This window comes from Arvicola amphibius, chromosome 6 (assembly GCF_903992535.2).
Source record: "Arvicola amphibius chromosome 6, mArvAmp1.2, whole genome shotgun sequence".
NCBI classification, from domain to species: domain Eukaryota; kingdom Metazoa; phylum Chordata; class Mammalia; order Rodentia; family Cricetidae; genus Arvicola; species Arvicola amphibius.
In genome coordinates this window covers 110,852,880-110,877,065 of record NC_052052.2, presented here as the reverse complement: position 1 = coordinate 110,877,065, position 24,186 = coordinate 110,852,880, and the positions used below count along the sequence as shown (strand labels likewise).

The 24,186-nt window shown below is 44.7% G+C and overlaps 1 protein-coding gene across 1 annotated transcript in view; it reads right to left on the bottom strand.

The window, feature by feature from the left end:
• Nucleotides 1-1,268: 1,268 nt before the first annotated feature.
• The window catches only part of Pitrm1 (pitrilysin metallopeptidase 1), a 30,517-nt gene continuing 7,599 nt past the window's right edge, over nucleotides 1,269-24,186 (bottom strand). The window contains exons 9-27 of the mRNA XM_038334677.1: nucleotides 23,920-24,008; nucleotides 22,244-22,372; nucleotides 21,567-21,680; nucleotides 21,073-21,169; nucleotides 19,778-19,912; nucleotides 18,382-18,520; nucleotides 16,791-16,907; nucleotides 13,965-14,097; nucleotides 12,441-12,561; nucleotides 12,251-12,327; nucleotides 11,909-12,074; nucleotides 10,460-10,560; nucleotides 8,141-8,261; nucleotides 6,812-6,883; nucleotides 6,078-6,190; nucleotides 3,787-3,912; nucleotides 2,696-2,841; nucleotides 1,792-1,894; nucleotides 1,269-1,671 (exon numbers count right to left, since the gene is read on the bottom strand). Of these exons, the coding sequence (XP_038190605.1) occupies nucleotides 1,578-1,671; nucleotides 1,792-1,894; nucleotides 2,696-2,841; nucleotides 3,787-3,912; nucleotides 6,078-6,190; nucleotides 6,812-6,883; nucleotides 8,141-8,261; nucleotides 10,460-10,560; nucleotides 11,909-12,074; nucleotides 12,251-12,327; nucleotides 12,441-12,561; nucleotides 13,965-14,097; nucleotides 16,791-16,907; nucleotides 18,382-18,520; nucleotides 19,778-19,912; nucleotides 21,073-21,169; nucleotides 21,567-21,680; nucleotides 22,244-22,372; nucleotides 23,920-24,008 (2,193 nt within the window). The 3' untranslated portion in view covers nucleotides 1,269-1,577. The remainder of the gene's footprint in view (nucleotides 1,672-1,791; nucleotides 1,895-2,695; nucleotides 2,842-3,786; nucleotides 3,913-6,077; nucleotides 6,191-6,811; nucleotides 6,884-8,140; nucleotides 8,262-10,459; nucleotides 10,561-11,908; nucleotides 12,075-12,250; nucleotides 12,328-12,440; nucleotides 12,562-13,964; nucleotides 14,098-16,790; nucleotides 16,908-18,381; nucleotides 18,521-19,777; nucleotides 19,913-21,072; nucleotides 21,170-21,566; nucleotides 21,681-22,243; nucleotides 22,373-23,919; nucleotides 24,009-24,186) is intronic.

Genomic DNA, 24,186 nt, shown 5'->3' with positions numbered 1-24,186 from the left:
AGTTATTTACATGTACATCACTACTCTCAGATGTCCTTTTAAAATGAGGTCAAGTATAGAATTTTAAAATGACAAATATGAACCCGTAATTAAGAGGAAGATATCTTCCATTCGCAGTTTTAGCCATAATTGTACACTGTAGCCACAAGGGGGTTTAGAAGGGCAATATGATAACCAGCTTCTTCCAAAGCAGTGGTGCGGTGTGGAAGTCGGGCTTTCACTCTCTGAAAGAGGCTACTCACTGTTAAGGGTTAATGATGGGGTACTAAGCAACAGCCCCTCCACTCCACTCCAGCAAGCTCCAAAGGGATGAGCAGTCTGCAGGGCAAAGCACCCCTGCCTCTTGTCCCTAGTCTAGCTGTTCTCCTAACTAAAGGCATCCTCTAGATATCAACACAGCAGCAATGAGGAAAATTGTACAGAGGAAAGGGATGATTAAAAGTCAATTGTGTTTGAGGCTAAAACAATAAGAGAAACTTTCTTCCTGTCTCAGTAAAGACAGAGGGCCAAAGCTTGAGTTAACACTAGCACAATTAGCTCTGGAGGTGGATGCTCACTGGACAGCCCTGTGGGACTCCAACCTGCATTTTCCTTCAGGTCTATGGTGGGGGATCACACAGGCACATGCGGGCCTCTACATTTGTTCATCTTGTGCTTGTGAAAAACGGTTTATTCTATGTGTACGAATGCTTTACCTGACTGTGTGTCCATGCACCAAATTCACGCAGTGGGACATCAGATGCCCAGAAACAAATTACAGATGGTATGAGATGCTCCATGGGTCCTGGAAACCTAACTCTGGTCCCCTGGAAGAGCAGCAAGTGCTCTTCGCTGCTGAGCTATTTCTCCAAATGAATATTCATTCGTTCTTTATCTTCTTTTTTTTAAAGAACGAAGGCCCCAAAACTAATTTTTTAAAAATAAATTATATAATTTTACAAATTTTCACCTCCTCCCCTCCTCCCATTTCCCTCCCCCTCCCTCTCCAGTCCAAGAAGCAGTCAGGGTTCCCTGCCCTGTGGGAAGTCTAAGTTCCTCCCCCATTTATCCAGGTCTAGGAAGGTGAGGATGCAAACAGACTAGGTTCCTACAAAGCCAGTACATACAGTAGAGTCAAAACCCAGTGCCATTGTCCTTGGCTTCTCAGTCAGCCCTCCTCGTCAGCCACAAGGAGATAGAGACAGAGACCCACATTGGTGCACTGGACCGAGCTCCCAAAAACTAATTTTAAAGTAGTAAAATGTTTAAAATAATGACTAAAGCCCAGGTAGGTCAGAGGTGACTTTTATTTTTAAAATAAATGTTCTAGGCTTAGTAACATTTCAGAATTTTAATTTGTTCACTTTTGCCATTTAATGCATGATAACGTCAACGAATTTCTTCGTCACAGTAATTTCTGAAGTTTTTGCCCAACTTGCAAGTTGATAAACATCTTTGGTCAGATTTTTGAATATAACTATGATTTTTGGAACAAGAACAAAAACAAAACCATCAACCCTTAAATTAAATTTGGTTCAGAGGCTTAGTTTTTAAGAGCCTCTGGTTTCTTACAGAGACTCAGAAATAAGCAAAACTCATTATCTTACGATCCACGATGGGTCTTTGGCAATTTTTGGGTTCTCTGGTCCGAGTATAGCCAGGCTGTGTGTGCTCTTCCCAATGCCAAGGTACCTGTAAGGAAGATGGCACATTGGACCGTTTTCTAGTTTTTTAGTGGTCAACAGGAAGCCTTCACCTTTCTGAGTTTCCCTTCCCCCAGCTAACACAGGAAGCCAGGGCACACATACTCACCTATGGCTCACAGAGGTCAGTTTGTCATGGCTGACAGCAAAGAGCTGTTCCCGGTACGCCTGCTTCATCTCATCGGAGAGGCCATACAAGAAGTGGTCCATTCCTGAAAGTTAGAACCACAAGTACGGCTGAGGAGAAGGCTCACACAGGGGCCTTTGTGCTCAAAATATAGTGGGGACACTCATGTCACTTTATGGTGTGCTCCTCAACCAAAAAGGGTACATGTGCAAGAGAGATTCAACTTGACATCCACCTCTATGATACAGAGCCCAGTATAGACTCCCTTTCTTAGAGTCAGTATAGGTCACATGGGTAACAATACTGCAAAGAAAAGCAGCACTGAATAACAATTTGGCCAGTCTTGTGCTGTGTCAAAATGTCTTCCTTTACTCCAACTAGCTACTGGATCCCCTGGGAGCTAAGTTACAAGCGGGTGTGAACTGCCAGAGTCAGATGCTAAGACCCAAACCCAGATCTTCTGCAAAAGCATTAACCACACTTAATTGCTGAGCCATCTAGTCAGCTCCACCCACCTTGGCTTTGGGGACAGGGTCTCCCTCACTAGCCTGGAGCTCACCAAGTAGGGTATGTATGCTGGCTGTCTGACCAGTGAGCCTCAAGGATCTACCTGTCCCAACTTCCTTGTGCTGGGATTGAGAAGTACCCACCACCTGAATTTTTACATGGATTCAACTCAAGTCTGAACTCCTGCTTAACAAGTACTTTACTGGTGGAGGGGTTTTTAAGGTCGGTGTTCAGGAGGTCAAAGGACAGAGATGAGAGACTCTGAAAGAACATAGCTGCTACTGTGTTTCATTCATGTGAGTCAGACGCATGACTAAGAAAACTGTCTGGAATTCTGCCCCAGGAAACCAGGCACCCAGGTCACCGGCCCTTGAAATACCTTTTTCCGATGGGGCAACAGGAGAATCCACGGCAGAGAAAACAGAAAGCTTGGCTTCATCGATGTCCTGCTGGGTGAACTTTCCAGACTTAGCCCAGTCTACAGCTTTCCCAAAAGACTGGAGTGTTTCTATGGAGTTTGGATCCCTGGAAACCCAAAAGAGCCAATACTGAAGCATTATGTCGGGGGTGGGGATCTATGATAATCATGTGGACTTGACAGCTTTAATTTTTTTTTTAAAAAATCTGATAGTCTACACTCTACACAGCCCACTGACAGAGCAATGTCTCTGGGGAATTTAAATCTGATAAAATAACAACTCACAGCACACACCCTATTTAATACCACAGTCACCTGCTTACCCCACTGCTTGACTGTGACTTCATCTAGAGAGGAAGGCACATGGATGGTTGGGTCTCAGGAATACCGAGACTTTACAGACGAGCCGTGGAAAAGATACACAAGAAGGACAAGAAGTCCCTGCTTCCCCAGGACAAACCCAGAATCGTCCAGAAATGAGTGAGAGTTAGGGGATTTCTGGAGTACTTTCTCCTCTTAGCTCTTTAAGTTCACCACCAAGGACCTGAAGACTTGTCAGTGAGACTCTCCCGGCCTGCAGTTCTGTGGTAGTCAGGACAAGGAGAATGCCATCAGTGGCAAGGCCTTGTTTTTAGCACGTTGGCATACAAGGCTTCAGGAAAAAGTGCCCGAGAGACTAACGTTTACAGAAAATCTTAGTCTCAGAACAGTCTCGCACCTGGGAAAACCCAATAGAACCATATCCCGATTAGGTTTCTACAACACAAGTTCAGAAGCCACTGATTACATCCTACCAAAACATTCTGATTAGGAAGTGAGAATTTTGTCTAATGTAAACGATGCAACAACACAACCCTTACACCACTGTGTCTGATCCTTGCTACAAGAAAGTCACGGTTCGGTGGTTCGTTGCTCAAGACAGGGACCAAATGAACAGGTGTAATCTTCACTGCGTCAGTGGTCACATGGGATGGTGACACTCTGAGTGAACAGAGCCAGTGGCTGGGATGTGGGTGCTTTCACACGGGAAACAGGACAACTCAGAGACGCACCTGTAAGAGTACAGGGTGAAGATCCCGCTGTGGCTGAGTTTAGCACCTCCACCATAGGCGCCCCCCTTTTCTCGGATTTCTGTATGCAAGAATTTCGCTGTCATTAAACGGGCAAGGATCTTAAGACTGAAAAGAAGGGAGCGAAAAACAAGTTAGAGCATGACTCACAGAGAGTACAACACTAGAACACTAGAACCAACGCCAAGAAACGGGGTGGATAACTGAAAAGGAAAATAGTCTGGTTAGGCACTCTCTTCCAAGGCTCTCTGACTTCTCTATCAGCGAGCGCCTTCTTTCTGACCTCCTGAGGTACGGCAGAGCACAGAGCCTAACCTTTCCTTCAGAGGAATCCGGAGCTGCCCTTTATTTCCAGATGCCCTTCAATTCAGAGATGCATCGGTCTCAGGGGCTGCCACTTCAGAGGACAGCCTGTCTTTCTCCCTGTGGATGTGTCCCTCTGCAGGACTCCTAGGGTACACTCTCCGAGGACCTCTATCTGCCACTTTGAAAATGTCCCTGCAACTCTCCCATGCTGCACACCAGGCCGTCTGGATGGCCGATACTGACTGTCAATTTGAGCGGGCACATATGTGAAGGAGTTTCTAGACTGAGTTTACTGAAGTGAGAAGACAGAGCCCGAATGTGGGCGGCACCATCCCCGGGCTGAGGTCCCAGACTGTGTAAAAAGGAGAGTGTGAACTGAGCACCGGCATCCACTGCTCTCTGCTTCCCGGCTGTGAGCACAGTACGAGCTGTCTCAGGGTCCTGCTGCCATGGCTTCCTCATCTTGATAGAATGCAGCTTCCAACCATGAACCATAATAAACCCTCCCTTCTGCAGTGACTAATACACTATCTTGCTTTTTCTTCCTGGTGGCTTTATGCCCTTGTTAATATCCTTGCTGATATTCTTCAGGGTAATTGGTGGATGTGAGTGTCTGTATGTGTGTGTGTGTGTGTGTGTGTGTGTGTATGTCTGTGTGTGCGCGCACACGTGCAAGAGAGTGTGTGTATCTCAAATGTAGGCACATGTGTTCATTCTACATTTATCAGACAGTTTTAAGGCTTAATTAACAATTGTAAATACATAGGAGATTAAGTCAATCAATTTGAAGGATATTTGCATTTAGGGGAATAAGTATATTGCTGTATACAGGACTGCTTGGTTCACAAGAATAACACTGCACACAACACTGGGCATTTTATCCATGAAGCTGCAGTTTATTGACTACTGGTGGGGGTGTGTGTTGTTCTGCATATGAACTCTAGCTGACTGGTATAGTTGGAACATGTAGGTGACAGACAGGTACAATGTAACACAGGGTCCAGTGTGTGAAGCTAGTGCAGAAACTTTGTGAGCACAAAGCATCCCTCACTCCTATTGTACTCACATGTGGACCTCGTGTGTGTGTGTGTGTGTGTGTGTGTGTGTGTGTGTTTGTGTGTATGTACCCATGTGTGGGCATGCATGCGTGCATGTGTGTATGTGTGGGTGACAGAATGGTGAGTATCTTCCTCGCTCAGTCTCTGTATTGTAAATCATATCACTTAACTGTTGTGTGTTGCTTGTGTTAGCTGATTCTGGGTACAGAGTAGGGTCCCTCGTCTCAGACTTGAGTGTTTATCTCAAGTGTCCTCTAAGACCTAGTGTCCTGGGGCAGGCTGGCCCTCCCTTGACCGGTGACAAGGAGAAAAGAGAACAGTCCAAAGGGCTTTAAAAACATTGTGCCCTAAGAACAGCTAGAAAGCAAAGAAGTTCCAGAAGCTGGACGCCTCCCAAGGGGACAACACTGCCCAGAATTTGAATCTGGATGCTGGCTGGAAGCTTGGGCGGTGCTCATCTAGTCACTTCTGCTGGACACTATAAGTGCAGGATTTGACATTCTATTATCAACAGCTTGCTTGTTTGCGATTTGTACCTTTACTTCTTGTTGCTATGTGCTATTTAGTAAACTAATTCATTTGTAGCTGAATGTTCAGCTATCATGGTCATTCTTCTGACAGAATGTTTTTATTGCTGGAGACAGTATATCTCACTGAGTCTGGAGTCCACTGATCTGGCCAGACTGATTGGTCAATGAGCTTTGGAAGTTGGCCTGTCTTTGCCTCTGTGGCACTGGGTTATCAATGCCACCACATCTGGCTTTTCCGTGCGTACAGGGAATCTCAGCTCAGCTCTTCACACTCTAATAACAAAGCTATCTCCCCAGCCGGTCCCCTCCCCCCCTTCTATCATGCTGACAAACACTTTCATTGAAGTCCAGATGCATGCGCTTGTACCCCTCCTCCTACCTGGCATGATCTGGATCAGCATAGGGGACGGTTCGGACACACTCGCCAACATAGTTCACAGGGAAGGGCAGCACAAAATGCGTCTTCATTTGGCAGGGTTTGAAGGTGGGGTCCTGAGGGGCAGAGGCCTATGGTTTAGACCGAGCTGAAAAACCAAATGTGGCCCACAGGTAGTAAACCCAGTCGGCACCTCCCCAGCATCTCCATCTCCAAGGGAGTCACGAGACAGGCTCTGCTAACAGTATACTTACGAACTAACAAGAAACACCCCACATTTGGTGAGATGCATTAAAATGTAATTACTATTAAATTAAAAGCATTCCAGATTGTGGCTGATTTTCCAGGAATACATTAAACTGCCACACTCTACAAAGACCCAGGCCAAGCGACATCATTACGGAAAGCAATGAGTAGCAAGGGGTTGCAGAGGGATTGATGCCACTGCCTACCTGGAGGCAGCTGCTGTGGCTTAAGCAGCATACACTACATTAAGATGTGGGTGGACTGAAAAGTGACAAGACTATTTGGTAGAGTAAGTAGAGGCTTGCTAAGAAATATGATACCCATTCTGGGCTGTCCCAAGAGAAAAGGCTCAGGGTGGCAATGGCAAGAGACAGTGACTCCCCGAATCTATCGCTGCAGTTGAGTCCTGGAAAGGCCCCACTAGAAGAATGCTGAGAACCAGAGTGTGCTAAAGCACACAGCAAGGAGCCCAGCAGCCCGTGGTCACTCACTGTTATCAGCTTTCTGATGATCTGGGAGCCGCTAACATGCGTACTGCCACGGGGGCCACTGTGTGTAGGTTTCTGAAAAGAAAAAGTGTCCAAGAGTAAAAAGAAACTTCCTTGAAATAGTTAGGAAGGTATGACCGTTATAAAGTCCACAGAGTTCCTTTCACAGGTTAGTTAAGGAAGACAGGCTTCATGATGCAAAGAAGTGAAATTTTAAACAGACAATGAAAACAGCTACTTTGTAGTCATAAAACTGTCTTTCCCAACCAGTGAGATGACTCAATGGGCCTGGGCCTGCAAGGTGGAAAGAAACCAATGATTCCTATAAGTTGTCTATGACCTTCACATGCGCACTGTGGCACACCCATGCCCCCACACATACACACCCAGAAATAAATGTAACAGCAGCAACAACAAAAACAACGAGCAAAATATTCCTGTATCTAAGTGTCTTCCAAAGCACGGGGGTGACATGAACAGGCTACAGACACAGGGCCAAAGGAACAGTGGGCTATCAGAGGCTACAGACAGAGGGCCAAAGGAGCAGTGGGCTATCACAGGCTACAGACAGCCAAAGGAGCAGTGGGTTATCACAGGCTACAACAGGGCCAAAAGAGCAGTGGGTTATCACAGGCTACAGACAGAGGGCCAAAGGAGCAGTGGGCTATCACAGGCTACAACAGGGCCAAAAGAGCAGTGGGTTATCACAGGCTACAGACAGAGGGCCAAAAGAGCAGTGAGTCACTTCCACATGGTATCTCTTTACATACAGGGTGGTGAAGATGTCAAACAAACAGGAAAACCAAATGACAAACGAAAGAAGGAACACGTGAATCAGAGCAGAGAAGGCACTAAAATAAATCCTACAAGACCTGCAAAGTGTCAGCCTTTTGCAGTGACAGGTGAGGCTTCTAGGGACTCAGACTTAAAAACAAAACAAACCATTGCAAATCAATTGCACTGATAAGATTATCACTGACAAGTACTGTGCCCAAGGATAAAATCTGTAAACTAATGAGCCACAGGGGAAAGGCTCTTACCAACTTGTGTCTGATTCCAAGCCTGACAAAATGCAGGGGACACTTTAATCAGATCAAGGTTTTGGGCTCTTTTTTATGTTATTACATCCTAGGCCAAAGTCTGCTCTTCCCTATCAGGAGAAAGCTTACTTACAAGCATGAACAAAAATACATGGGATGGGGTCTGAATTCACTTAGCTAGGCTGATTAAGCCACCTAATCCTCCCATGTACTTGTCTCTCCAAATATAACCATAAGGATATCAATCCCTACATATGTCAAGCAATTGAGAAAAATGACATGGTTCTGTTACCTCGACAATATGTGGGCGGACAGGTTTCCGTTCCTTTTTGCTGCGGCCAACATTTCTAAGGAAGTTTTCCACCTCTTTCTCTGCCTGAGGCATCTGCTGAGGGGTGGCATTGACTGAGCATCTGCGGAGGAGAACAGTACATGTAAAAACAATCTCACCAAAAAAACCCCCCAAAACAAACAAAACCCCAACACAATTATTTTACTAACTTATCACATTTTGTATAAATGACACAGAAATGTGAATTAATTTTGTTTCTGTTATAAAAATACTAAATAAATGTTCAAAAGGAACAATATCCAGATGTAGAAATCATGCAGCTGTCTCATTCTCTAGAGTGGTTTTACAGCTGTTAACACAGTTTCTAAAGAGCAAAGTGAAGAGCATGAACACTATCAGCTTCCATCAATGCCTTAAAGGTTTATAACAAAGAGCAGAAAACTTCAAGAACGTGACTATCCACAAAAGCGTTCGCCAATTTGAAACAACAAACTTGTTGCTAAGTAGAGAATTAAAAACAAAGATTATGTGTGCATGTCCTATATGTACTATGTATAGGCACGTGTGTGCAAATGCCCATGTGCAGGTGCCCACGGAGGTCAGAAGATGTTGGATTCTCTAGAGCTGGACTTCCAGCTGCCCAGTGTGGGTGCTGGGAACTGAACTCCAGTCCCCTACAAGAGCAGCCAATGCTCTTAACTGCTGAGTCATCTCTCCGGCTCTATAAGTCAGAAATTTAAGATGCCAAAGACATTTTAAAACACCCTGTTAGAAAACTCCTCCAGACATGAGAGACTCACAGAGATTGTGCAGGTTTCCTCCTTCCAGTGTTAAATTCACAGCAGTCACTATCGAATAAACACCGTGTATGGGCTCTATACTCATTGCCTGTATATTTTACTGATTTTATTGCATGTAAGAAACTTGCAAAGACAGTTTTATGGAGAAGGAAACAGACACTCTAAGCTCCCAGGCTGGTCTTGTGTATTATGGTGAGTGCTGGCTAAGTTAGCCTAGGGTGTGAGGGTGAACACAAAAGGAGCCAGCCTAGGGAACAGGTGAGTGCTAGGGTCTAAGATGAATCCTAGGAAAGGTTAGCCTGGGATGGAAGTGTGAATGCTGGGACAGGCTGGCCTGGGGCATCATGGTGAATAAAGCCTGGCGTGGAAGGGTAAGCACTGAATTCTGCTGGCCTGGAGTGGAAGGGAAGGAAATGCAAGCTGGGCCCATGAGACACCCAAGGCAGGAGGAGCAGTGATAACATGAGACCGCTCCTGCTAGGTAGTCTGCCCTGTGGCATCTGTTAATGATTTTCAAGAACTGATTAGAGAAGGGTACCAGGAGGGGAGAGAGGAGAAAAAGAAAGGAACCAGGGATCTATGCAAAACAGTAGCTTTAATAATGCGTTTTCTTGTTAATCATCGGTGACTACTAAATTAACACTGGTGGTGGCAACAGACATTGTATATAATCTATGGATACTTTAATTTTATTCATGCACAGCCTGAGTGCATAAAGCTAACTTAATGTGCACAAACTGATAGAAGGCACTGCTTGCCCTGGCTAGAGTCACAAGCTGGACACAGCTAGAGTCAACCAAAATGAGAAAACCTCATTTGAGAAAAATGCCTCCATGAGATCCAGCTGCAAGGCATTTTCTTAATTAGTGATTTACCGGTAGGGCCCAGGCCATGGTGGGTGGTGCCATCCCTGGGCTGCTGGTCCTGGGTTCTACAAGAAAGCAGGCTAAGCAAGCCACGAGGAACAAGCCAGTAAGCAGTCCCCCTTCCATGGCTTCTACATCAGCTCCTGCCTCCAGGTTCCTGCCCTTCTTGAGTTCCTGACTTGACTTCCTTCAGTGGACTGTGACTCTAGATATATAAGACAAATACACCCTTTCCTCCCCAAGTTGCTTTCGGTCATGGTGTTTTATCACAGCAGCAGAAGCCCTATTAGGACACCAGTCTTGAGCAAAATAACCTTCTCTAGGTCTTATCGATTCCTTGTTTATGAAATATGTACTTTTAGAAGAAAAAAACTTTTAAGTTGATGCCCTAAGTCTACTTTGTAGTTCTAGACTTAAATTAGTTGCCTTCTTCACTTCACCCAACTTTTATTAAATTAAAAATGATTTGATTTCCACAAAACATTATTTTGATGTCTGAAGCAATCCTGTAATTTAACACCAACGCCCTGTACACTTTCTGTTTTGAAGATAAATTCAGGTAATTACATCATCAAGTAAAAAATCTTGAAAAATGACACATCCTGAAATGGTGTGAACCCTAAGATCTGTCTGGGAACAATTGGGGCACCCACCTCATGTTATCACAGTTTAGTAGGTATTTCTTGATCCGGGGGAGCTTTCTCAGGATGGGTTTGATGTCTGTCATTTCTGCAATTCTTTTCATCAACCTCACCTGACCCAAAGGAGGCAGACACTGAGTCAGAGCGCACTGACAGTCAATACACTGCACAATTCAAACAAATTTTAGGTGACAGCCATGGTGGTTGGGATGAGAAAAGTTCTCCGTAGACTCAGGCATTTGAACACTTGGTGCCCTGATGGTGGTGCTGTTTGGGGAGATTATAGAACCCCCTGAAGTACAGTCTTGCTGAAGGGGATTAAGTTCGGGGGGGGGGTGGGCTTTGAGGGTTTATAGCCACACCCACTTCTCTCTCTCTCTCTCTCTCTCTCTCTCTCTCTCTCTCTCTCTCTCTCTCTCTCTCTCTCTCTCTCTCTGCTTCCTGAGTATGCAGGAGAATGTGGCCTCTGCTTCTGCCTCCTGTTGACATGCCTTTCCCACCATCATGGATTCTAGCCCGGTGGAACCACAAGCTAAAACAGATCTCTTCTTCCTTAAATAGTCTTTGGCTACGGTACTTTCTTACAGTAGCAGGAAAATACCTATCACAAAACTATTTGTGATTCTCTCGAAATGGGAGTCCTAGAGAGGCAGGTTGCAGAGCACAGCGACTTTCTTGGCACCTTGTCTTTACTACGTCAGTAGTAGCGTTTTAGTTTTGAGCTATCTCTTTGTTCTCTGGACAGGTCTGAAATGCAAACAGCCCTAATACTGGTCCTGCCTGACCACTGGATGTGTCCTGGTTTTCTGTGCACATGTGTGTTCACTGCCAGCATCACTTGGGTGGTGCTGAGGGAATGTGTGGCACACAGACGGAGGGAGTTCACACAGATACTTTCATCCATGAAGTCTGGGAATCAGACATCAAAAATTAAGCCAGGCAGTGGTGGTGAACGTCTTTAATCCCAGCACTCCAGAGGCAGAGGCAGGTAAATCTTTAATTTCGAGGCTAGTCAGGGATACACAAAGAAACCCTGTTTGTATATCCAAAACCAGAAACAAAAACCAAAACAAACCAGAATTAAGTCAGAAAGCCAGCCTTCTGGTTTCAGCATGTGTGCATGCCTATGCATTTTCATGGCCATGCATGCAGACATGTATATGTGGAGGTCAGAGGCCAACTCCAGCTATCATTCCTCAGGGTCCACCCACCATTTTTATGAGACACGGTCTCTCACTGGCCTGGACTCCTGAAGTAGGCTAGGCTGGCTGGCAGGCCAGCAGTCCTCAGGGATCCACCTGCCTCTAGCTTTTTGGCACTGGTATGACAAGCAGAAGCCACCACCACCCGGCTTTTAGAAAGTTAGCTTTCTGAGATAAAATCATTCATTACCACAGAACACTGCCAATTCCCGGAAGCCTTGCTCATCGAGAACACACACCTGCCCTTGCCAGTGCTCACCTGATCCATCCCACCGAAGGTCTCCTTTAAGTCCCCTGAAGGCGTAAGTGTCTTGCTCGCTCTGAGGGATGCATAGAGATGCCCCGAGTCGGGAATGCCATTGGAGAGCTCCTGAGCAGTCATCTTCACCAACACTTTGAAGTGCTCTTCTTCTTCAAAGCACGGGCTACAAAAACACAGTGAAGTCTTGGAGACCGGCCCGGCTTCACTTTGATACTGCAGCAAAGTTATTACAGGGTAACTCAGAAAACCTTTCAAAATTAAGAAAATCCCTTGGGAAAGCATTTCAGAATCAGATATACCAATCTCCCACTTATTAATACACAGCACAAGTAAAGTTACTTGTTAAATATTTCACTCCACAGATGCATCATGTCTGGCAGGTTCCGTTCCAGGCAGAGAGATGAAAACAGCACACCCTACATCAGCAAGGAGAGACGCAAAGGATGACATTAATTAGGGTACCAATAAACACAAGGGCACTGCAGAGACACGCCCTTGACTATAGCCATGACGGGGAGTGAAAGGCTACCTGCTCGTAGGTGTCCAGCTGGGAGTCATCAGGGAGCACGTGGGGTGAAACAGTCATGCCTCCTGTCTTCAGCTCAATCTGCTGGGCTTGCTCTCTGTAGTCAAGGATGCCACAACCCAGCCTGATGAGCCAAGAAGGAGCTGAGTTACCAGAGCTGCCTGTGCCCATCATTTTCAAAGACTGTACAGGTTATGTGCGCTAATCCATAACCACAACTTTCCGTATCTCCCGTACATGTCACGGTTCCTGAATGTGTTAGATTAAACCTCTACACAGCTCATGTGCCCACTCACTGAGGTACAAATCCACTTCTCCGTTTGGAAACTCACGCCCAGCATCCAGGACACTAGGTCCTTCAGCAGTTAGTGCCCACTGCCAAAGATAACAGGATGAATATGCTTTTACAGCCTTTAGCATGGACAGTTTTCATGAGTGCTCTCTTCCCCCTAAATATTTTCAAACACACTTCATTTGCTCAAATATTTGGTAATGGAGTGGGAGGGAGCTGAGAAATATCTGCAGACATTCCCTGTGTGCTGATGTATTCAGAAGAAACATTACCAGTCTGATCCCAGAGCACTACTGTGAGGTGCTCCTGAAAACCACTTTAAAAGGCAAACACTGGGCGCTATTAACGTGGTTGAGAATTGGGACAGAACTTCCAAAAAGCCAAAGATGCATTTTCCATGCAACCCAGTCCTCAGCCAGCATACAGGCTCCAAAGTCAGGCAGCATTTGGAATACACAAGCAACTTTAACTCTATGAAGTGTGCACTGGACTAAGGTGCAGGACCAGCCACTGTGCCTGTGGTCTAGGACTCCTACACTTTTTCTTATATTTTATAGTTTTATATGTTTAAGTATTTGCCTGCATGGCTGTCTGTGTACTATTTGTGTCCTGGTGTGTATAGAGACCAGAGGAAGATGTCAGAATCCCTGAAACTGAATTTAAAGACAGCCGTGAGTCACCATGTGGGTGCTGGGAATAGAACCGGGGCCTCTGGAAGAGCAGCAAGTGCTGCTGGGACATCTCTCTAGCCTTACTTTCCTATCACAGGAGAGGAAGTCTGGAGTTGTTACTCTTCCTGTAGCTCTGAAGAAAAACTCATTGTACCATTTCTAATCTATCCACACACTGGTCTGTGGGGGAAAACAGCCACTGTAGAGTTGCTCGGAAGAAAAGCAGAGACGAGAAGGAGGCTGGGCTACCTGAACAGACAGCCCTCAAGCTATACTATCCTTTACACTGAACTGCTCTTATTTCCTGACTAAGTGCATTGCCCTGTCTTCAAGAGTTTCGGTAATCCACCTGGACAGATGCCTTCCTAAGTGTTAACTGCTTTTCTGGATTCGTGTATTATTGCAATGTATTTATAGTAAGAAAGTAAGAAAAGGCATGAAAATAACACAAATAGTCAAAGGACACACACACACACATGTGCATGCATGTGCACACACACAGAAAAACATCATAAAAATATGCCGGACAGCATGGATGTGCATCTATTATGATCCAAAACTCACTTGGTCAGCACACTGCAAAAGAGAGGCACATAGGGCCTCAACTCCTCTGGAAGGGTGTTTAAGCTGGAAAAGGCTCGGAAATACACCATGCCATTGGTGGGCTGGGGGCAGTACTGCACGGGGACGTCTCCAGCTGGAAAAGAGAAAAGCAATCCTTCTGGTTTAATTAATAAAATTTGAATGGGTTTGCTGTTGTTATTGAAGCACGGTCTCATGTAGCTAAAGCTGTCCTTGAGCTAGATGTTTACCGAAGGATGGCCTGGAGTTCTTGATTTCTCCTGTTGGGATTAGAGATAGGGGGCTTTTACGTCTGATTTAAGCAATATTGGGATGGAACTCAGAACTCTGTGCATGCTGGGTGAGCTCTCTACCAACTGAGCTACATCTCCAGCCCCTCATCATTCTTTAAGAAACCATGCTGCTGCTTTTCCAGGATGAAGGTTTAGAGCTTGAAAGAGAACAGACTGTTCATTTCCTACAGCTGATCCCCACTTCCTTCCTGCGCCTTCCTTAGAGTATGGAACGGAAAGACTGCAGAGGAAGGGAGCCCCCTGCTTGCTGAAGCACTGGATGGAAAAGAATCATGCTTTTCTCATTCACAGCTGACTCCAGCAGCATCTGAGTCAGCTTCACCTGAATCGGAGCCCTACAAAGAGAGCTCTGTTTCATCAGCATGCTTGATGGTCATTCCCATAGCACATGACTCCATTGCTGCATCCGTAAATGCTGCTGGTCCCCCTTCCCAGTGAGGCCCACCACCCTTCAGGAACAGTGCATACTGCCCTGTCCTCTACAAGCCCTCATTATGTCACAGAACACTGTGACCTTAGGGCATCTCCATCCCCACCTCTTAGGGCAGGTTTTCTGGATTCTGTTTTATACCCCCATCTCCGAGCACAGTGCCTAAAACTGAAGAGGAATGAAAACTATTGTGGATGATTGATTTATTGTCTCTACTTCTTGAGACTCACTTCTAAATAAAAATGCAAGAGGGACTGAAGGGATTACTCAGTAGTTAAAGAGGCTGCCTCCCAGGAGTCAGGACCAGAGTTTGTGTCTCCAGACATCCATGTAAAATGTCATACAGGCCCAGCAGCTCACCTGTAATTTTAGCTTTGAAAGTCGGAGATGGGACTCCATAGGAGGGGCTGTCTAGCAAGACTAGTCATATCGGTCTGCTTTGGGTTTGATTAAGAGACCCTGCCTCAATAAATAAGTTACAAAGTCAATGGAGAATCATTTCCAGTGCCAACCTCCACGTGCACATGCTCCCCACATGTTCACTCAACCACATACATGTACCTCCATAGTCACACACACACCCATACCCACACATGAAAACAATTTCTAGGAGTACTCATTCCCTCCCTCCGCCCCCTCTCAGCTAAATACATAAACCTAAGCCAATAAATCAGACATGGCAAGTGAGATAATCACTGTTAAAATATGCAAGGCAGGTTAGAGATACCAGTGCTTCTACCCTGGGGTCGTCAGACAGTGCTTGCCCAGCATATAGCAGGCTCCCGGTTCCAAAATTAAACCAGATGAAACCCATCCCATCATCCATAGTGCACAGTAAAGCCCATCTCTCAATCGATAAGAAACTACCCATGGCCACTCACAAGGTCGCTATTCCAGGGAAATGCTATTCCAGAGACAATTGTTTCTCACGTCACCAACCACAAGCAAAGGAAAACAGCAACTCTGAGATCTCTAGTGGTGAGACAGGAGGCCAAGAGAACCACCAGACCCTGTCCTTTCTCTGTAACTCTGCAGTACCTAACCTTGCCAGGTGTTTTATTCCTCCCCCCACCCCCACACACATCCTCTCCCATGGTGACAGCCAAGCTAAAGAGCTAGAGTGAGGGAAGGGCCCAGAGGATTCCTAGGGTCTTCAAAAGCCTGCCCGAATTTAACCTTGGGGCTACGCATATCCTCTCCCAATTCCAGCAGCAGTGAATTTCCTCCACACCATCAAATCTACTTCCAGGAAGAAACAAAGCTTCTTAATTCACAAGGACTGGAGAAAAGCTCAGTTGGTGAAAACAAGGAAGGGCCTGAGTTTGATCCTCACAATCCCCTTTCAAAAAAAAAAGGAGCCAGGAGTGGAGGTGTACATTGGCGAACCCCAAGCTGGGAGATAGAGAAAGCTCACCAGCTCACCAGCCTAGCTGAACTGCAAAATCCCAAGTCCCAGTGAGCAACACTGGTGACAGTGTCTTAAAAAACAGGCAGATTTTACATGAGTAGATACAAGAATAAACTTTGGCCCCTACACACACACACACAAGCGCACGCACATACATGCACGCACACACACATGCACATAGATGCATATACACACACGTGCACAAGCAAGCACATACACACAAGCATACACATGCGTGCACACACATGCATATGGGCGAGCATGTACATAGGCACACGCACACATACATGTATACACGTAGACACACACACACACGCCATGCACGCACACACACATGCACATAGATGCATATACACACACGTGCACAAGCAAGCACATACACACAAGCATACACATGCGTGCACACACACGCATATGGGCGAGCATGTACATAGGCACACGCACACATACATGTATACACGTAGACACACACACACACGCACAAACCAAACAACAGTAATAAATAATAAACAATAATAATAAATAATAAATAAACAATAAACAGCAGGGCTATATAAACAAGTTGCTCACTCCGATGTTTTCTGGAAAACATTTAAAATGTGACCCAGCCTGTTTGCAAACTGTTTCTTAATGCAGTCAAAGAACCCAGGCACCCACGAGAAGGACTTGATGGTGACCTGCGAGGGCGATGTCAAACTTGGTGAAAGGCATGATGGGCTCAATGTCAGAGACTTTCAGTGCTGGGAGACAGGAGGCGTCTTGAGGTTTACTTTGCTGCGTTCGTAATTCTAAACCTAAAGAGGAAGAAAGAAAGTGGAAATGAAAACCAAACAAGGCTGACTGAAGAGGTTTTGGGGCTTTTTGCTCTTGGTCTACTACTCTTCACTCTATAAAAGCGAAGACCACAGGGAGAGAGGACCTGATCATCAAAGCACATAACGTGCCTGCCACACGGTGTCTAGGCCACCTGATGTCACTGCAACAGTCTGCAGCTACCCCGGCACCCCAACTGCCTTTGCTGGTGTACACTCATACTGACATTTGAAACACTCAGCTATTTTTTTTTCCTTTCCTCTAATCAAAAGGTTCCCCATGGTAAGGACTTCAGTCTCAGACACCAAAAATACTGATGTAAAGTTAATAAACTTTTCCCATTGCCGGGCATCTTCTGACTGGACTTTAACCTAGAGGTTCCAAATATTGAAGCATACGCCTTAAAACCCTCCACAGGAAGCAATCATGAAAGGCATCATCACTGTGTCTATGGAAGAGCTCTGCAGAGACTCTGGACAGAAGGGAACACCTCTGTGACAGGGGCATCATCAGCGTCTTGAGCTACTGCTCTACTTTAAATTTCAACTTGACACAACTTGGAATCACCGGAAAGGGAGTGACAATGAAGAACCATCGATCCAGGCTGGACTTGGGAATGTCTGAGAGGGACTGACTTAAAAGAGCTAAAGGAGGTAGGAAGACTTGTCCTGATGTAGGTGGGACCACTTCAGCGCTGGACTCTGAACTGCACAATAATGAAGAAAGCTAGCTGAGCACAAGCAAGTAGGCAAGCGGGCATGCACGTATTCTCTGCACTCTGATCTGGACTCTGGGATGTGCTGTGATAGCTGCTCACGTTCCTGCCACCTGAACTTCCCTATGACAGATGGCCTGAAACAGGGAACTGCAACAAATGAACTATAATGTGAATTTTTTGATATGGCCAAATGTCATGGCTGGAACCCATCACGACATATCTGTAAGTCTATAGGTGTCCAAAACATACCTTGCCTCTAACTATTAGGAGGAAAAGTTCACTAGGTTGTATGGAGGGTGGAGAACGTGCAAGCATTAAGACAGAATGCATGGCATTTAAAACAAGCAAAACTGTCCTGTTGTCAAGTACTGGGTTCCTTTTTGGGGGGGTGGGTGTAGGGGAAGACAGGCACAGTGGCTTTCATTCGAGAACTACGGATGTAATGAACTACACTCCCAGGCCCGCAGGCACAAGCCTGTAATCCCAGAGAATTACTGATGTAATGAACTACATTCCCAGGCCCGGAGGTACAAACCTGTAATCCCAGCTACCCAGAGGCAGTGTTGAGTTTTCAGCTCAAAAGAAACAGTGAAGAGTTGAGAGACAGAGCTGAGCGGGAATGCATTGCCCAGCGCACACAGCGCCCTGAGTTCATGCTCCAGAAATATCAGGCCAGTTATGAGAAAGAGATGCATTACATCAAATCAAGTAAGCCACATCACCCCAACCCCACTGACCTTTCTGATAGATCTGCTGCTTGTCCGCCTGGGAGAGAGAATTCACCTTTTGCGCTAGCTTTTCCGTTTCCATTTGCGTTTGTTTCTCATAATATTTGTCATCCGGTTTCATGGATAAAGTCATCTTGTGCTGATTGTTCTGCCGGAACCATGGCAACAACAACCCAGATTAAAACACAACTGAGTGAAATTAAATCCAAATCAATTAGAACATCCAAGAGCAGCACGCACCTAGGTCTACAGTTCTGTTTATCCACCTCTCAGATAATGAGAATGTCATTGGGGCTGCCGGGGAAGCTATGAGCACAGAGGCCATCTAAAACACTTGCAACCATACCTGCTATCCGGTCAGCACAGGAGCCATAGGTGCTATGACTACCACTGGGCCAAGTGTAACCACTGTCTTTCCCAAAATGTACATCTTGGTTGTAAAGAAAACCTGGGCTTTCTAATATTGTGAATTATTTTAGAGATAAGAGAACTCAGATTTAATTTTTATCCAGTACTATGAATTTCTGAAGGGTTAGATCTATAATCTTTTGTTTGCTTTGAGATAGGGTCTCAAGTAGCCCAGGCTGGCCTCAAACTTTCTAAGCAGCCAGGGATGACCCTGGACTCCTGATCCTCTTGCCTCTGTTTCCCAGTGCTGGGATGACAGGCATGTGCTACCATGTCCACCTCTGAGACAATACTTAACAATTCATCAGTTCATAAAGTAAGTGAACAAAACAGATGCTGACCAAACGTACAAGAAAAATGGCAGATATTCTTAGCATGCTTCTGTTATTTACCTCAACAGTGAAGCATGTGTATATAATGTTCAACAAAGGGAGGCATGTGGATTAGAATACAGTAAGGACTCCCAACAGTTGGATGTGGTGGACTTGCCTGTTATCCCAACACTCAGGAGAAAGAGACAGAGATACCGAGAAACTAGCCTGGGTATGTAGGCCAGGACTTGAAGTGTTTATGAGGGGTATATACAGGACACAGAAATCATTGATCAAATGATCACATTCCTTGTCCCAAACAATGGCAATTCTTACAAGAAAGCTATCCTTCAAAACAGGTAACAGTGTGACTCTCAGTAATTAAATAGAGTACAACAGAAAATGCACAGCCAAGTACAACTTGTTAGAAAGAGGGAATATTACTGTAACGAACTAAGTACTGACCATGCACTATAATCTAGAAAACAGAATTTAAGGCATGTAAGCACATGTATTTCTTATTACACACATATATATATACATATATATATACATAAATATATAATCTATTAACAGAAACACATAGATTGTAATCTTAATTCCACATTTTTCAATAACTTCATATTTTTCAACATCTTGAAATCTAACTGCCAAGTTATAAACAAAAGATTCTCTAGTTTTCTTACCTTAAAATACTGCTCTACTTTTTCTTGTAAAAACTTTGGATTTTCCTTAAGGCACTGCCTAAATTTAGTCAACTGATTTCCCATCTGCAGGAGCTCCACAGGGTCCCCGTCATGATTCCAGCAAGAGGCTATATACTACAACAAAGAAATTTAAATATACAGGCAGTGTTATCACCTCTGAAAAACTAGGTGACCCCGGTAAACACCAAAGGTTGACAGTCTATTATAATACCAGTGTCTATTTAGACACACCATGGTGAGGAGTGGGAACACAGTTCAGTTTGTGCAGTACTTGTCTGGTATGTTCAAGGCCCTGTGTTCAATCCCTAGTATCCTAAATCGATTTCAGGTAAGAACACAATATTCCTAAACAGCCAATCAAGGGGCTAGGGAGATAGCTTAGATGATGAAATACTTGCTCTTAAAGTACTTGAGCTCCAGGACCTATATGAAAAAGACAGAAGCCAAGCATGGTGCTACATGTCGGGAAGGCGGAGACAGGTGGGTCCCTATGGCTCATTGTCAAGCCACTTCACCTACTTGGTGAGAGGCCAGAGAGAGACCCAGTCTTAAGAAAGAAATGGTGGCCAGTAACTGAGGAGCAACATCTGATATTGCCCCCCCCCCTGGTTTCCACACAGACATCTATATACACATCTTCATACACACATACACTTGCACCCTTACGTACATATGCACAGGCAAACAAAAGAGAACAAAACTAACAGCCAATTAAACAAAGCCAATTCAAGAATAATGAAAAGAACTGCAAGGCAGCTCAGTGGTAAAGACAACTATTGCTCTTGCAGAAGACACACGTTCAGTTCCCAGGGGATCCAGTGCCATCCCTGGCCTCCAATGGCTCCTGCACGCACACAGCGCACATAAAATCTCATGGGCATTCACCCCTGCACGTACATTTAAAAACATCTTTAAAAAGAAAGAAAAGCTAAATTATAAGTATATTTGTAAATGATCTGAAACTAAATCATAAATATATTTGCATTTGATTCAGGATAGTAGAAGTTTCAAAGCTCAAATAAAAAATTAATTTTCAGTGTTCGTCCATATATTCAGTACTGTCAAGAACTACAGTTCTGGGGAACATCATGGTGCACAGCTGCAACCCTGGCATGCAGGATGCTGAAACAGAACTGAGCTTGGGCTACATGGCACAATCTTGTTTCAAATAAAAATAAAATACATCAATAAAAATAAACTCAGAAAGAATTATTAGTTATAAAACCAAAATCAAAACAAAAAGGGAAAGTAGCAGTAGCAACAAGATCACATACTGACGTCAGCGCCAGGCCAAAGCTGGTAGACTGATGCTTCATCTGGATTTCGATTTTATGAAGTAAAGCTTCAATCCGATCATCTTCAAATCCTTTCCTAAAAACACCCAAATTATCAAGTGAGATGCTGTGAAGAAAGAGGTCTCAGAAGCACATGGTGGCAGCGGTAATACCGAAACAAACAAGTGACATATAAGGGTAGACTAAATAGGGAAGGAAGGAGCAAGGGGTGGGGCATAAAGATGGGGGGACAGCAAGGACAAATCATATGTATGCATACACACACATGAAAATGTCACACCATCCATTACTTTGTATGCTAAAAATATCAAGAATAAAAATCAAATATACAAATAACTAAACTGAAGCAACACATGTCACACATTATATTGAGGGAGGTTGGCAGTGCCTGCAGTGGGGATGGCTCAGTCTCCTTTCCGCAGGACATGCATAAAGAAAGGACAGAAGCAGGTCACCAGGACCCTCGCACGTACTCAATAACTTCTTCGATTGTCCTGTCTATGATCTCTCTGACTGTCTTGACATCTTTCTCAGCAATCCCTTGGAGGCCAACATTGAAGTAAGCCTCCTTCGTGTAGCCATTGTATCTAGAACACAAAAGCAAACAATGCATCAGCCAAGCACTTTCATTTGTGATGTACCTTCCTGACATATCACCCAAAGACATCTGACTCAGGATCCCACTGAAGAATGCATTAAAGTAAAGTACCAAAGCAGTGCTCTCAGACATGTCTAGTAGCTAGTCAAATGCACAATCATAGCCTATCTGCGTTATGCTAAAATAACCCTAGAAACAATGAACTGCTGAGTTTTACAATAACTTAGAATTTTAAGGAATACTTAATGATAATGAATTTTAAGACACAAAGTAAGAAGTATTGAGGTAAAATGCCAATAAATCCAGCCTGTAATGCCTGCTACCCCAGAGACGGAGGCAGGAGGACTGAAAATGCAAGGCCAACCTGAGCAAATCAGTCAATCAATCAAACTATCAGGTCAATCAATCAAATTAACTGTATCAATCATGTCAATTTCTACCAAACCAACCAAATCACCCACCCCTCAACAACATCAAATCCTATCCATAACAATAAGTCAAACCAATGACCCAAGCAAGTCAATCAAATCCAGCCGAAGAAATGCAACTTACCCAACATCAGGGGAAAAGTCTGTGCCGAGTCCAGATTCAATCAAAGCTTTGTAAAAGGGGGAATTAGGTCCAGAAATCAGGAGGGAAGACAGAAGGTTCAACGTGAAGGCTTCAAAGGTGTCAGTGATGCTTCATGGGGGGAAGAATAAGTGAGGGTGGGTAAGAAGGGAACACAGGGAAAACTGCTGGTGGCTACACACATATTCTTTTCTTTCTTTTTTTTTCTTTTTTGTTGTTTTTTTTTGTTTGTTTGTTTTTCAAGACAGGGTTTCTCTGTGTAGCTTTGGAATCTGTCCTGGAACATGCTCTATAAACCAGGCTGGCCTTGAACTCATAGAGATGCAACAATAGCCTCTGCTTACTGAGTGCTGGAATTAAAGGCATGAACCACCACCACCACCTGACCCACATTTTACTTTTCAAGATGAGTGTGTAAACATATTTATGCGTGTTTGTAGCTGCACATGTACACACGACACAACCTCATGTGTCCATCTTTGGGTGCCACCCAGCTTGCTTTCGCAGACAGGCTTTCTCATTTTCACTAGGAATTTCTGATTCTGCTAGGCTGGCTGGACAGTGACCTGAGGATCTGTCTATCTTAACCTCCTGCATTTAGATTACAAGATTGCGTCACTATACCCAATTTTAAAGTTCTGGGACTGAACTTAGGTCCCCATGCCTACATAGTAAGCATTTTCGTGATGGAGCCATCTCTGTAGGCCTAAGAGCTTTTATAGCCATTTGAAACCATTCTTAAATTAGCACCTGCATCTCCAATCAAGCCTAATTTCTACTGAAGATTCTTGAGTATTTACTTTAATAATTATATGAGGTGGGGGGGAGGGGCTCAGAACCATAACATTAATTTGGTTACATGTCAAATGTTACCACAAGATGGCCTGCCATGTCTTTGGACATACTGCAGGTTTGGCAACAGGACCATGTCAGCACGGTAAGAGACGGGAGCTACAAGCAGCAGCCAGAGCTCAGGTGGGGTAGAAGAGCTCCATTCTTCCTTTCTGAAGAGCTCTGCAGGGCACGAATCTAATGCTACTCTTCAGCAAATCTCTAGTTACAAAGTCTTGTTTGTGGCACATTCTCCCGAGGATAATGTTCAAGGGGCACTTAGCCCTGGAGCCGACCAGTGAACCCCCCAAAGCTAAACAATTAAAAGCAGCCTCTTTTGTGGAAGCATTTAATTTTAATGAATCAATTCACATTAATATATACTAAGTAGAGAAGGTGGGTCAGCTGGTAGAGTACTTGCCTAGCACGCACGAACCCCTGGGTGCATTTCCCTGCACCACATTAAGAACCAGCGGTGGTGGCATATACTTATTGTCACGGCATTTCAGAGGCACAAGCAGGAAGAGCTGAAGTTCAAGGTCATCCTTAGCCAGTTCCAAGCCAGACTGAGCTGCAGAGACCCTGCATGAACATGTGTGTGTACGTATATACAATAAGAAAATAATTTTCCCTTGACTCACCGGCAGAATTGATTGTTCCAACCCCATTTCTGATATCATTAAAAACTTGACATTTGTTCTCTATTGCCAAAACGTGCTGGATTCCTGGATCCTCCTATCTGCCCATTAAATCCCTCCTGATTGGTAAACAATCTCACCTTCTAATTCGCCTATTTTCTTACCATCCGCCAGCATACACGTACTTACTCTGGTAAGAGGAAGCTGACGCTGACAGTTGTTTGCTTAGAGGCATCCGTAGCTAACGAGTCCGGGCCGCATGTTATATGGAATTCTCTCTGCAAAATGACGTGATACTTTAGGCAGGCACTGAGCATGGACCAGCCATAGGTCATCTGGACAGGTCAAACCCTTGGCAGCAAGTTAGCTTCTAACAAATAACCACAATCTCAGCCTTGGAAAGTTTAGAAACACTGCAGACCCCAAAACAACTCAAAATGTTAGTACTACATCATC